This window comes from Loxodonta africana, chromosome 2, assembly GCF_030014295.1.
Source record: "Loxodonta africana isolate mLoxAfr1 chromosome 2, mLoxAfr1.hap2, whole genome shotgun sequence".
NCBI lineage: Eukaryota > Metazoa > Chordata > Mammalia > Proboscidea > Elephantidae > Loxodonta > Loxodonta africana.
Window position 1 is genome coordinate 61,023,413 of NC_087343.1, and position 14,336 is coordinate 61,037,748.

General features: G+C 37.1%; 1 protein-coding gene across 6 annotated transcripts in view; it reads left to right on the forward strand.

Moving 5' to 3' along the window:
* GPBP1 (GC-rich promoter binding protein 1) overlaps positions 1-14,336 on the forward strand; it is a 123,773-nt gene that overhangs the window by 92,190 nt on the left and 17,247 nt on the right. For all 6 annotated transcript variants that reach the window (XM_023545469.2, XM_023545468.2, XM_023545470.2 and 3 more), the window contains 2 exons: positions 11,622-11,806; positions 12,359-12,499. In XM_023545469.2, coding sequence (XP_023401237.1) covers positions 11,622-11,806; positions 12,359-12,499 — 326 coding nt within the window. The remainder of the gene's footprint in view (positions 1-11,621; positions 11,807-12,358; positions 12,500-14,336) is intronic.

Sequence of the window (14,336 nt, forward strand, 5' to 3'; positions counted from 1 at the left end):
GCATCTTAGATGGCTGCTTGATAGCATTTAAGACCCCAGATGCCACTCTACAAAGTGGGATGCAGAATGTTTTCTTAATTGGTTTATTATGCCAATTGACTTAGATGTCCCCTGGAAAGGATGGTCCCCAAACTCCTGCCCCTGCCATGCTGACCATCAAAGTGTTCAGTTTATTCAGGAAACCTCTTTGCTTTTGGTTTAGTCCAGTTGTGCTGACGTATCCTGTGTGTTGTCTTTCCCTTCACCTAAAATAGTTCTTATCTACATCTAATTAGTGAATACCCCTCTCCATTTCTCCCTTCCTCCTCTCCTCTCCTTCTCATCAAAGAATATATTCTTCTCAGTTTAAGCTGTTTCTCGAGGTCTTTATAATAGTGGTCTTATACGATATTTGTCCTTTTGCAGTTAAATAATTTCACTCAGCATAATGCCTTCCAGATTCCTCCATGTTATGAAATTTTTCACAGATTGGTCACTGTTCTTTATTGATGCATAGTATTCCACTGTGTGAATATACCATAATTTATTTATGGATTCATCCATTGATGGGCACCTTGGTTGCTTCCACCTTTTTGCTGTTACAAACAGTGCTGTAATGAATATGGGTATGCATGTGTCTGTTCGTGTAAAGGCTCTTATTTCTCTAGGGTATATTCCAAGGAGTTGGATTGCTGGATTGTATGGTAATTCTATTTCTAGCTTTTTCGGGAAGTGCCAAATGGATTTCCATAGCACTGGTACCATTTTACATTCCCACTAGCAGTGTATAAGTGTTCCATTCCCTCCACAACCTCTCCAGCGTTTATTCTTTTGTGTTTTTTGGATTAATGCCAGCCTTGTTGGAGTGAGATGGAATCTCATTGTAGTTTTGATTTGCATTTCTCTGATGGCTAATGATCCTGAGCATTTCCTCATGTATCTCTTCGCCATCTGAATGTCTTCTTTAGTGAAGTGCCTGTTCATATCCTTTGCCCATTTTTTAATTGAGTTATTTGTCTTTTTGTGGTTGAGTTTTTGCAGTAGCGTGTAGATTTTAGAGATCAGCTGCTGATCAGAAATGTCATAGCTAAAAGGTTTTCCCAATCTGTGGGTAATCTTTTTGCTCTTTTGGTGAAGTCTTTGGATGAGCATAGGTGTTTGATTTTTAGGAGCTCCCAGTTATCTGGTTTCTTTTCTGCATTGTTAGTAATGTTTTGTGTACTGTACTAGGGCTCCAAGCATTATGCCTGTTTTTTCTTCCATGATCTTTATCATTTTAGATTTTATATTAAATCTTTGATCCATTTTAAGTTAGTTTTTATGCATGGTGTGAGGTACGGGTCTTATTTCATTTTTTTGTAGATGAATATCCAGTTATGTCATCACCATTTGTTAAAAAGACTGTCTTTTCCCCATTTAACTGACTTTGGGCCTTTGTCAAATATAAACTGCTCCTATGTGGATGGATTTATGTCTGGATACTGAATTCTGTTCCATTGGTCTATGTATCTGTTGTTGTACCAGTACCAGGCTATTTTGACTACTGTGGTGGTATAAGAGGTTCTAAAATCAGGTAGAATGAGGCCTCCCACTTTGTTCTTCTTTTTCAGTAATACTTTGCTTATCTGGGGCCACTTTCACTTCCGTGTGAAGTTGGTGATTTGTTTCTCCAGCTCATTAAAAAATGCCATTGGAATTTGGATTGGAATTGCATTGTATCTATACATGCCTTTGGGTAGAATAGACATTTTTTCAGTGTTAAAGTGTTCCTGTCCATGAGCAAGGTATGTTTTTCTACTTATGTAGGTCTCTTTTGGTTTCTTGCAGTAGTGTCTTGTAGTTTTATTTGTATAGGTCTTTTACATCTCTGGTAAGATTTATTCCTAAGTATTTTATCTTCTTGGGGACTACTGTAAATGGTATTTGATTTGGTGATTTCCTTCTCGAAGTTCTTTTTGTTGGTGTAGAGGAATCCAACTGATTTTTGTGTGTTTATCTTGTATGCTGATACTCTGCTGAACTCTTCTATTAGTTTCAGTAGTTCTCTTGAGGATTCTTCAGGGTTTTCTGTGTAGAACATCATGTCATCTGCAATTAGAGATTCTTTTACTTCTTCCTTGCCAATCTGGATATCCTTTATTTCTTTATTTAGCCTCATTGCTCTGTCTAGGACCTCTAGCACAATGTTGAATAAGAGTGGTGATAAAGGGAATCCTTGTCTGGTTCTGATCTTAAGGGGAGTGCTTTCAGGCTCTCTCCATTTAGGATGATGTTGGCTATTGGCTTTGTATAAATGCACTTTTATTATGTTGAGAAATTTTCCTTCTATTCCTATTTTGCTGGGAGTTTTTGTGATTAATGGGTGTTGAACTTTGTGAAAGCCTTTTCTGCATCACTTGATAAAATCATGTGATTCTTATCTTTTGTTTATATGATGGATTACATTAATCTTTTTCGAATGTTGAACATCCCTGCATACCTGGAATGAATCCCAGTTGGTCATGGTGAATTATTTTTTTTGATATGTTTTTGAATTCTAGTGGCTAGAATTTTGTTGAGGATTTTTGCATCTAAGTTCATGAGGAATATAGATCTGTAATTTTCTTTTTTTGTGGTGTCTTTACCTGGTTTTGGTATCAGGGATATGCTGGCTTCATAGAATGAGTGTGGGAGTATTCCTTCCTTTTCTGTGCTCTGAAATACCTTTAGTAGTAGTGGTGTTAACTCTTCTCTGAAGGTTTGGTAGAATTCTGCAGTGAAGCCATCCAGGCCAGGGCTTTTTGGGGGGGGGGGGAGTTTTTTGATTACCTTTTTAACCTTTTCTTTTGTTCTGGGTCTATTTAGTTGTTCTACCTCTGTTTGTGTTAATTTAGGTAGGTACTGTGTTTCTAGGAATTCATCCATTTCTTCTAGGTTTTCAAATTTGTTAGAGTATAATTTTTCATAGTAATCTGATATGATTCTTTTAATTTCAGTTAGGTCTGTTGTAATATCACCCACCATCTCATTTCTTATTTGAGTTATTTGCTTCCCCTCCTGTTTTTCTTTTGTCAGTTTTGCCAGTGGTTTATCAATTTTGTTAATTTTTTCAAAGCTTTAGATCTTGTTAACTCTTTCAATTTTTTTTCTGTTTCATTTAATTCTGCCCTAATTTTTATTATTTGCTCTCTTCTGGTGCCTGAGGATTTCTTTTGTTACTCTCTTTCTGTTTGTTCAAGTTGTAGGGATAATTCTTTGATTTTAGCCCTTCTTTTTGTATGTATGCATTTATTGATATAAATTGACCTCTGAGCACTGCTTTCACTGTGTCCCAAAGATTCTGATAGGAAGTGTTTTCCTTGTCATTGGATTCTATGAATTTCTTTATTCCATCCTTAATGTCTTCTATAATCGTCTTTTTTGAGCAGGGTATTGTTCAGTTTCCAAGTGTTTGATTTCTTTTTCCTGCTTTTTCTGTTATCGATTTCTACTTTTATGGCCTTATGGTCAGAGAAGATGCTTTGTAGTGTTTCAATGTTTTGGATTCTGCCAAGGCTTTTATGACCTAATATGTGGTCTATTCTAGAGAATGTTCCATGTGCACTAGAAAAGAAAGTATACTTGACTGCTTTTGGGTGGAGTGTTCTGTATATGTCCATGAGGTCAAGTTGGTTGATTGTGGCATTTAGATGTTCCCTGTCTTTATCAAGCTTGTTTCTGGATGTCCTGTACTTCACCGAAAGTGGTGTGTTGAAGTCTATTCTTAATTGTGGAGCTGTCTATCTCACTTTTCAGTGGTGTTAAGAGTTTGTTTTATGTATCTTGCAACCCTGTCATTAGGTGCATAAGTATTTAATATGGTAATATCCTTCTGGGATATTGTCCCTTTAATCATTATATAGTGTCCTTCCATATCCTTTGTGGTGGATTTAACTTAAAAGTCTGTTGTGTCAGAAATTAATATTGCTACTCTTGCTCTTTTTTGATTGTTGTTTGCTAGATTTATTAATTTTTTCATCCTTTGAGTTTTAGTTTGTGTCTCTCAGGTGTGTCTCTTGTAGGCAGCATATAGATGGATCATGTTTTTTTTATCCGTACTGCCACTCTTTGTCTCTGTATTGATGCATTTAGTCCATTTACATTCAGCGTAATTATGGATAGGTATGAATTTAGTGCTATCATGATGATGATTTTTTTTTTGTATACTGTTGACAGGTTCTTTTTCCCACTTAATATTTCGTGCTGAGTAGTTTAACTTTATATATTGTCTTTTCCTCTTATTCGTTGTTGTTGATTTTATTTCTGCTGAGTCTCTTTTTTTTCTTGTATTTTATTTTGATGTGTAGGATAGTTAGTCTCCTTTGTGGTTACCTTAATATTTACCCCGATTTTTCTAAATTTAAACCTATGTTTTGTTTCTTTATATTGCCCTGTTTTCCTCTCCATATGAAAGATCTATGACTGCATTTCTTTAGTCCCTCTTTATTGTTTTAATGTTGTCTTCTTTTACATAATAACATCGCTGTTTCCCTGTTTTGAGCGTTTTTTTTAATCTTGAATTATTTTTATGATCCCCCTGTCTGGGTTGATACCTGATATTACTGATTTTCTAACCGAAGAACTCATTTTAGTATTTCTTTTAGTTTTATTTGATTTTTGCAAAATCCATAAACTTCTGTTTATATAGAAGTGTCCTCATTTCACCTTCATAGTTGAGAGACAGTTTTGCTGGATATGTGATTCTTGGCTGGCAATTTTTTTCCCATCAATTCTTTAATATAAGTCATCCCACTGCCTTCTTGGCCTGCATGGTTTCTGCCAAGTCATCCAAGCTTATTCTTACTGACTCTCCTTTATAGGTGACTTTTTCATTTATCCCTAGCTGCTCTTAAAAGTCTCTCGTTATCTTTGGTTTTGGCAAGTTTGATTATAACATGTCTTGGTGACTTTCCTTTAACATCTACCTTATGTGGAGTTCAATGAGCATCTTGGATAGATGTCTTCTCATCTTTTACAATATCAGGAAAGTTTTCTGCAAGGAAATCTTCAACAATTCTCTCTATTTTCTGTTATACCTCCCTATTCTGGTACTCTAATCACTCCACGTTATTTCTCTTGATAGATTCCTACACGATTCTTAAGGTTTCTTCATTTTGTAAAATTCTTTTATCTGATTTTTCTTCAAATATATTGCTGCCAAGTGCTTTACGTTCAAGTTCAGAAGTTCTTCCTTCTACTTGCTCAGTTCTGCTCCTCTGACTTTCTATTGAATTGTCTAATTCTGTGATTTTATTGTTGTGATATGAATTTGTGATTGCTGTCTTCCGATGGATTTTTCTAGCTTATTAAATTTTTCTTTACATTCCTGAATAACCTTTCTATTTTCTTCAGCTGCATTATCGGTGTGTCTTTGGCTTGTTCTGCGTATTGCCTGATTTCCTTCCTGATGTGTTGAAGGGTTTTGTATATTAATCTCTTGTATTCTGCATCCAGTAATTCCAGGAAGGCACTTTCATCTAGAAGATCCTTGATTCTGTGTTTTGAGAGCTCGTTGAAATGATCATGGTCTGTTTTCTTTTTGTGATTTGACATTGACTGTTGTCTCCAAGCCATCTATAAGTTATTGTATTAGTTTTTTTTGTTTGCTTACTATGTCGTAGCTTCTTGCCTTGTTTTGATGTACCCAAATGGGTTGCTTGAGTGAGCTAGCTTGATAATTTTCACCTTTGAAGTTCTGACATCCTGTCCCCAGATGGTTAGTGCTGTTACCAGGTATATCAGTCTAGGAGTCCATTCACTTTTCTTGTATAGATTCAGCTCAGGTGTCCAGCTAGCTGGTCATCAAGTGTGTGGTACAGGCTCTGTCCTACAGTCTTAGAGGGGCACAGGTGATTGGTGTAGGTATTGGTATCTTGTTGCAGCAGGGGGTAATGCTTTGAACAAGGCAGGGGTCTGAGAATCATCCCTCAGTTTTCTCTGAGGAAAGTGTGTCCCTCTTCCCTAGAGTGTACTGGTGGGTGGGTTCTGCAGAGAGACCACGGGCACCCAAAGTTTCTGGGTTTAAGGACTGGGAGATTCCAATTATCCTTGGACCCCTTTCACGGGTGCCTGGGTGACCTGAGTGGAGCCACCAGTCCTTAGGCCCCTGATGTGGGTAGGTGAGGACCCTGTTTAATAGGCGAAACAGTGTCAAACATCAAACACCCACCTCTCCACCACACAGCTTAAACTGTTGTTGTCTGCCAATAAGGGCCTATTCTCCTGAAATAGGCCCGCACAGGTCCATGCAGGGGGGAAAGGTACTCAAAGTCCACAGACTGTTTATGCCTGGACAGGAGTCGCTTCTGTCCTGAGCTCCCCAGGCTAGTAGAGCTGGCAAATTATCTTTTCCCCCAACTACGAATGTATTCCTTCTCCAAGGTTGGAAGAATGGCTCAAGGCACTCAGCAGGGCCTATCTCAGGCCCAGAGAAATCAACAGCCGAAGCCAGCTTGGGGGCGGATGCAGGGTAAAATATACGCAAGCGCTTAGTTTTTGCCGAGAGCACCTTTTGTGGAGAGCACCGATCTTCTCTGGTTCCGGAGGTGTGAGTAGGCTATGTGGCTGGCTGCTTCTCTCTCAGGAAACTGCAGCCGGTCCTGGGATTGGTGCCTGAGGGTTCCCCACGATTCAGGTCCAGTAGCTCCTCTCCGCTTCTGAACCGTGTCTTCCTCTCCCTGCCCCTTAGTTTGTTTTCTAAGCTTGCCTTTGATTTTTAGGGCTCCTAGTTTGTCGGCAGTGGGTAGTGTGTCATAAATATAGTTGTTTCACTTTTTTTTTTCCCAGGTCTTTGTTGTAAAGAGGGCTCGCCGGAAGCGCCTGCCTATTCCGCCATCTCGGCTCCTCATTGTAGTTTTGATTTGTATTTCTCTAAAGGCTATTGATCGTGAGCATTTTCTTATGTATCTGTCATCGGTCTGAATGTCTTTGGTGAAGTGCTTATTCATATCTTTTGTCCATTTTTAATCAGGTTGTCTTTTTGTTGTTGAGGTTTTGCAGTATCTTGTAAATTTTAGAGATTGGACCCCGATCAGATTTGTTGTAGCCAAAATTTTTTTCCCAGTCTGTAGGTTGCCTTTTTACTCTTGTGGTGAAGTTTCTGAACAAACATAGGTGTTCCATTTTTAGGAGCTCCCAGTTATCTTGTTTTTCTTTTGGTGTTTGTGCATTGTTAGTAATGTTTTATATACTGTTTATGCCATGTATTTTGGCTCCTAGCATTATCCCTATTTTTCTTTCCATGATCTTTATTGTTTTAGATTTTATATTTAGATCTTTAATCCATTTTGAGTTCATTTTTATGCATGGTGTAAGGTGTGGGTCTTGTTTCATTTTTTTGCAGATAGATATCCAGTTATGCCAGCACCATTTGTTAAAGAGACTCTTTTCCCCATTTAGCAGACTTTGGGCCTTTGTCCAAAATCAGGTGTTCATAGGTGGATGGATTTATGTCTAGATTCTCGGTTGTGTTCTGTTGGTCTACGTATCTGTTGTTACAGAGGCATCCAGCTGCTTTTTGTATGTTTATCTTGTATCTTGCTATTTTGCTGAAATCTTCTATTAGTTCCAGTAGTTTTCTTGTGGATTCTTTGGGGTTTTCTGCATATAAGATCATATCACCTACAAATAGGGATACTTTTACTTCTTCCTTACCAGTTTGGGTGCCCTTTATTTCTTTTTCCAGCCTAATTGCTGTGGCTAGGACAGCCAGCACAATGTTGGATAAAAGTGGTGATAACCTTGTTTGATTCCCATTCTCCAGGGAAATGCCCTTAGACTCTCACCATTTAGTATGATGGCTGTTGCCTTTGTATAAATGCCTTTTATTATGTTGAGGAATTTCCCTTGTATTCGTATTTTGCTGAGAGTTTTTATCATGAATTGGGTTTTGGACTTTGTCGAATTCCCTTTCTGCATCGATTGATAATGCAGTTCCTGTCTTTTGTTTTATTTATGTGATGCATTACATTGGTTGGTTTTCTAATGTTGAACCATCCCTGCATACCTGGTATGAATCCCATTTGGTTATGGTGAATTATTTTTTTGATATATTGTTGAATTCTGTTGGCTAAATTTCGTTGAGGATTTTTATATCTCTGTTCCTGAGGGATTATAGGTCTGTAATTTTCTTTTTTCTGTCTCTAACTGGTTTTGGTATCAGGATTATGCTGGCTTCATAGAATGATTTCAGGAGTATTCTGTCCTTTTCTATGCTCTGGAATACCTTTAGTAGTAGTGATGTTAACACTTCTCTGAAGGTTTGGTAGAATTCTGCAGTGAAACCATCAGGGCCAGGGCATTTTGTTGTTGTTGGGAGTTTTTAAATTACGTTTTTAACCTCTTCTTTTGTTACAGGTTCATTTAGTTGTCCTGCCTCTGTTAGTGTTAGTTTAGGTAGGTAGTGTGTTTCTAGAAGTTTGTCTATTTCACCTAGGCTTTCAAATTTGTGGGAGTACAGTTTTTCATAGTATTCTGTTACGATTCTTTTAATTTCAGTTGGGTGTTGTGATAGTGCCCATCTCATTTCTTATTTGGTTAGTAGCCGTAGCTCTTAACCACTGTGCCACCAGGGTTTACAGTGGGCGAGAAGTTCTTCCCAAAGGAGGTGTTTTTTGATCTGTGCATTAGGTTAGATACATGTACTTACCTTTGGTGATTGAGCGCCGCTTTTCACAGTTTCTGGAGGATTGAGCAGACTTTCCACCGCTCGGTCTCTCCCGATGTGGAAAACAGGTCCTGGATGCCCCTGCTTGCCTCACCCTTCAAGCTAGTTGATCCAGCCTGCAGGGTGCTGTTCCTGCCAGGTGAAGTCTGGCAACTCCTCACTGCTTCTGAACTGTCTCTTTCTACCCCGGCTGCTCAGTTTGATTCCTCAACCTTTCTCTTAATGTTCAGGCCTCCTAGATTGTCATGTATAAGCGATTCACTTGTTTCACTTGTTTTTTTCCGGTCTTTGTTGTAGGAGGGACCACAGGAAGCCTGTGACTACTGCATTCTTGGTTCTGCCCTCCCTTATTTTCTTTTATAGTTTTTCTCATCTTCTTTATCTTTGGGGGTGAACCTAAAATTTTTGAAAAAGACACCTTTGAGTTGTATTCGAAAGCCTATTTTAGGAGAGATAGTATATGACCGTTCTGTATTTTTTTTCTTAGTAATTAAACACTTTACAGTACCTGAGATGGAAGATAACTGTTTTTTGTAACGTGAACAAGATTAAACAATAAGCAAGGTTGGAGCTATATTCAAGTTCTGAGAAATTTGGTACTAAAGCACACATTCTTTTGTGCTGTATTTGAATATGAATGCTTAGTAAGTACCTACGTGATACTGTCTGTATCTCTTACCTCCCAGTCCCCATTTACTTCCTTCACTTTATCACTTTTTAATTTTCTGTGCTATCTATTCTTCTCTTAATGATTTCTAAGACTTCACCTTTCTTCTTTATAAAGCATTCTGTCATTCTTTGCATTTGAAGTCCTCATGGAGGAAACAGCCAGAATATTTTTCTTCTTGATAGCCTAGGAATCCAATTTTAGAAAAGGTGAACCTTGTAGTCAGGAACTATATAGAAGCTTAAAGATAATATGGCTTATTGCTTATCTCTTTTTTCTGTCTTGTGCCTTGTAGCTTTGATCAGAGATTGAACATGTACAAAAAATTTTCTTTCTCGCCATCTTGTACTCCAGCCTTCCATGTGGTATCATTTGCCCTCTGCCTGAAGTATGTTCTCTAGAACATCAAGAATTTGATTTTCCTTCTCAGAAAAAGTTTTATTTCTACCCTCTGTGATATCTGGCATTTTCAAGTCCCAATCTCAAAGATTTATGGGGCAGTTTTTCTCCCTTCTAAACCGTTAGGTCCCTTTGTGCACACTCTGGATTGAAGCTTTTTCCTTTATTTCCCTTTCTAGAAATGCATGTTGAGATCACTCTTACTGATGGCCGTTCTTCTCTTCTTTACTGTTGTATTTGTTTTCCTCTTCTAAGGGTCTAAAAGAGAAGGATTAATTTGTGTGATTAGTCAGCTGTATTGAACTGGAAGTCTTTATCAGTTGTATTTTGACTTCACTAATTGTGGTGTCCTGATACAACTTTTCCCTGCTCAGTTGTATTTTGACTTCACTAATTGTGGTGTCCTGATACAACTTTTCCCTGCTCCAAAACATTTGTCATTTCCCAGCATCATTCATTCCTCAAGATTCCTGGGTTTTGTTTAGTTTGGATGTTAAGATCCAGGCTATTAAGATTTTCTCTTAAATTTTATTATTAATTTCAAGAATCGTCCTTAGTGTTTTATTCATGTTGTCATCTGTGTTTCAAAAGTAATTGCAAAATTTGTTCTGTACCGTTTCTAGTGTTCTTCACTGACCTCTGTTGGAGATCTTTATTCTTCCTATTTTTTTTACATGTAATTTCCTCAGAAAAGGTATACATTGTATATTTTCTGAGTCATTGTATGCCTGAAGATGGTTTCTTAGCCTTTTTAGGCACCAAAAAATTGGAATGTTTTCCCTAGTAGATCAACACATGTGTTTAATTTTTGGAAAGATGAACTTTTTCAGTTTGCTCTAGGTCCTTGTTCTTTTATCCTTCAGCATTGCAATAATGAAGCACGATACCAGCCATATCTTCTGGAGAGTTTGTAACCTTATATGAACCTGAGAGTCTCTTCAGGTTCCCTTAGGTGTCCCTGTTTAGTTGTAATTTTTGAAATGGTCCAGAAGGAAGTTTGGTTTAGTTTGTTTGGGGCAGGGTATTACCACCATATCCATTTAATACATGGACGTAATTCTGGATTTTCTGAGATTTCTCTTTGAGTTAATTCTTTTATTCTGAACTCTCCATCTATGAAAAAACATATGCTTTCTGAATTTTTCTCAGGGAAGGAAGACATACTTCACAGCAATAATAGTTATGTGTAGCACCTGTTTACACATATACATTGATTAAATTCTAGTAGTGGTTTTCATGATTTTAGCAACTGCTGTAGAGAAATGCTTGCAGTTAGCAGCTATTACCCCTACTGTGACCTTCGGAAGCAAAGATCAGACTAATAGGCCTGCATCTCGCACAGTGTCCTCAGTCTTGTTAGATGGTCAGTAAATATTTGAGTGAATTGGTAGTATGAAAATAAAATTCTCTTTTTCATAACAGATACTGTAGTCCTTGCTTGTTGATAACTTTACAAGTGGGGTAAAATGAATGAAAATGAATTAGGAAAATTGAATTATCTTTTCAGAATGTAGAAGAGCGAAATATAAATCTATTTTATATTCTCAGTGTTAAGAGCCATTAGGGTAGATTTGGAATTTTTTTACATTAATGAAAAATATGTTAGAATTTAATCTTAGTCTTGTCATAGGTAACATTCCAAGCCTCTCTGTCTAGCAGAGCTCATTTGTATTGCTTGATATTGCTCAATTCTGTTGAATTATGATTTTGCTTTATTTTTTTAAGCAGAAATGCAGTTAGTACTTAATTAGCTTAATTATCTTACGCAGGAGGCAAATGCCTTTTTTTTTTTTTTTTTAAATATACTCGAGTTGGAATATACTATTTTTTTAGTAGGTTTTTAATGCTAATTTGAAATGGTATATAACTCTTGCCTGTGCTTTATTTATGCAGAATATCCTCCGAATCCTAAATCTAGAGCTCCAAGAATGCTGGTCATTAAGAAAGGTAATACAAAAGACTTACAGCTGTCTGGATTCCCAGTAGCAGGAAATCTTCAGTCACAGCCAGTTAAGAACGGGACTGGTCCAAGTGTTTATAAAGGTTTAGTCCCCAAACCTGCTGCTCCACCTACAAAAGTAAGTTCTAAATTATTAAAAATACAAGTTTTGAGTTAGTACCAATTTATTTACTTTGTGAAAAGAAAGTTAAAAATTTTACACCAAAGTGTGAGGATACTGGTGGGATACTGACCGCCAAGTGAAAGGAATTGGCCCATTGTGTGTCATTAATTTTAATAATCTTTAAAGTGGCATATGTGTGTGTTTTCTCGTTTTAGTGGTAGTAGATGAACTTTGTAAAATTTTTGTTTTACTAGTTATATTTTCTTAACGATCTGTAATACTGTTTCCTTGCTGTTCAACTTTGTTTTTGAAACTCTCATTTGTGATTTCTTAACATCAGGTGAACAAAATCTAACTAGGTTTCTGAAGCTTAAAAATAAATAGCAATTTAGTCAGATGTCTTTATCTGAATATCAAACCTTGATATTCAGATAAAGGAAGGATTAAAAGAAGTATTACAAAAGTAATTGTTTTTAAGAGCTAAATGGTATCACCTTTTCTGATCACCTTTTTTTCCTCCTATAATCTCTTTTTGATAGCTGTTAATGTTTGTGTATTTTTCTTTAGCCTACACAGTGGAAAAGTCAAACTAAAGAAAATAAAGTTGGGACTTCTTTCTCTCATGAGTCTACATATGGTGTTGGCAACTTCAATACTTTCAAATCAACTGCCAAGAATTTTAGCCCATCAACAAATTCAGTGAAAGAGGTAGGTCATTAACAGTTATTCCTGAGGAATGTAACATTTTAATTATGGTAATTTAATTAACAGTGAACAAAGGCATACATTGATTAAATAAATACATTAAAATGAGATATTTTAGTTTCTTCAGAAAACTTAGGAGCCCTGGTGGCACAGTAGATAAAGTACTCAGCTGCAAACCAAAGGGTCAGCAGTTCCAACCCAGTGGTCGCTCCATGGGAGAAAGATGTGGCAGTCTGCTTCTGTAAAGATTTACAGCCTTGGAAACCCTATGGGGCAGTTCTACTCTGTCCCATAGGGTCCCTTTCAGTTTGGAATTGACTTGATAGCAAGGGGATTTTTGGTCAGAAAACTTAACTCATGTATTTCCCTCTGTTTGCTGATCATTTTTAGACTTTGAGAAAGCAGGAATAGCTTTACAATTTTAATGAAAATTTCCAGACATCCTAAAGAGCAGAGAAAATAATACAGGTGAACGTCCATATACTCACTAACCAGAGAGAATAATTGTTAAGAAAATAATTGCTATGAAAATCGCATTATTTTACATTTGTGAAAGGGTTATTGCTTGATTAATAATGAGGATTTGTATTACATGTTCCTCCTCTTTTGAAGGTGATGGACATTAGTGTTAACACTGAGAGGGAAGAGAGGAAAAAGGAGAGAGAAAGGTGCATGTTGTTATTGTATTGATTGTGAAAATGTGGTAGCTCACGTATTTTTTTTCTCATTTGACCAAGTTCTTAAAACTCCCTGACGAGAGATTTCCTTGACCAGTCCAGGGTCAGAAACTCTTGTGACCGTATTGTTACGTCTGAAATCGCTTTGAATACCGTATTGAAACTTCATAACCCCTGATATACTAATTTTTTTTTTAAATAATATTTTGTCTTTTCAGTAGAGGCTTACACAGCAATTTAGGTTTCCATTTCACAATTACTACACAGATTGTTCAGTGACACTGATTACATTTTTCAGAGTATCAGCATTCTTATTAATTCCATTCTGGGTGTCTTGTTTCTAGTAATCTGGTTTCCCTGTCTCTGTACCATTTATCTTTGCTTTAGAGTAATTGTTGACAATTTGGTCTCATGTAGATGATTTTTAAAGGTGCATAGTACTAACAGGTATTCTTTATGAGTTCGTCTGTTACTCATCTAGAAGGTGACCTTGGAGGTGGGTAGTTTCGGTTCAAGGTTTATGGAGTACCTTAGGGCAGTAGTCTTGGGCATCATCTAGCCTCATCCAGTCCAGTATGTCTGGACTTTTTAAGAATTTGAGTTCTGTTCCAGATTTTTCTGCTCTTCTGTCAGCATCCGTCTGTTGTGACCCTGATCAGAAGGGTAGTTAGTGGTAGCTGGGCACTATCTGGAAACCCTGGTGGCATAGTGGTTAAGAGCTACGACTGCTAACCAAAAGGTCGGCAGTTCAGATCTACTAGGTGCTCCTTGGAAACTCTGGGGCAGTTCTAATCTGTCCTCTAGGGTTGCTACGAGTTGAAATCGACTTGATGGCAGTGGGTTTGGTTTGGTTTGGTTTTTGGGCACCGTTTAGCTCTTCTGGTTTAGGGTAGATGAGGCTGTGTTCATGTGGACTATTTCTTATTTATAGTCTCAACCATAGAATTTTAGAATTGTGAGGCAAGGACCTGAGGAAGCCAAGTATTCTGAACTGATTTATTGTAGCTTAGATTAATTACAGTATAAAGACATTAATGCCAACAGTTAGGCGTTTAGGCCTATTTTCCTGCCTAAAAAACCTGTGAAAAAGAGTTCTAACATTTTTTTTCTGTTGTATTCCACTCTCAAACAAAATAAAACAGTAAAGAATCAAAAACAAAAGG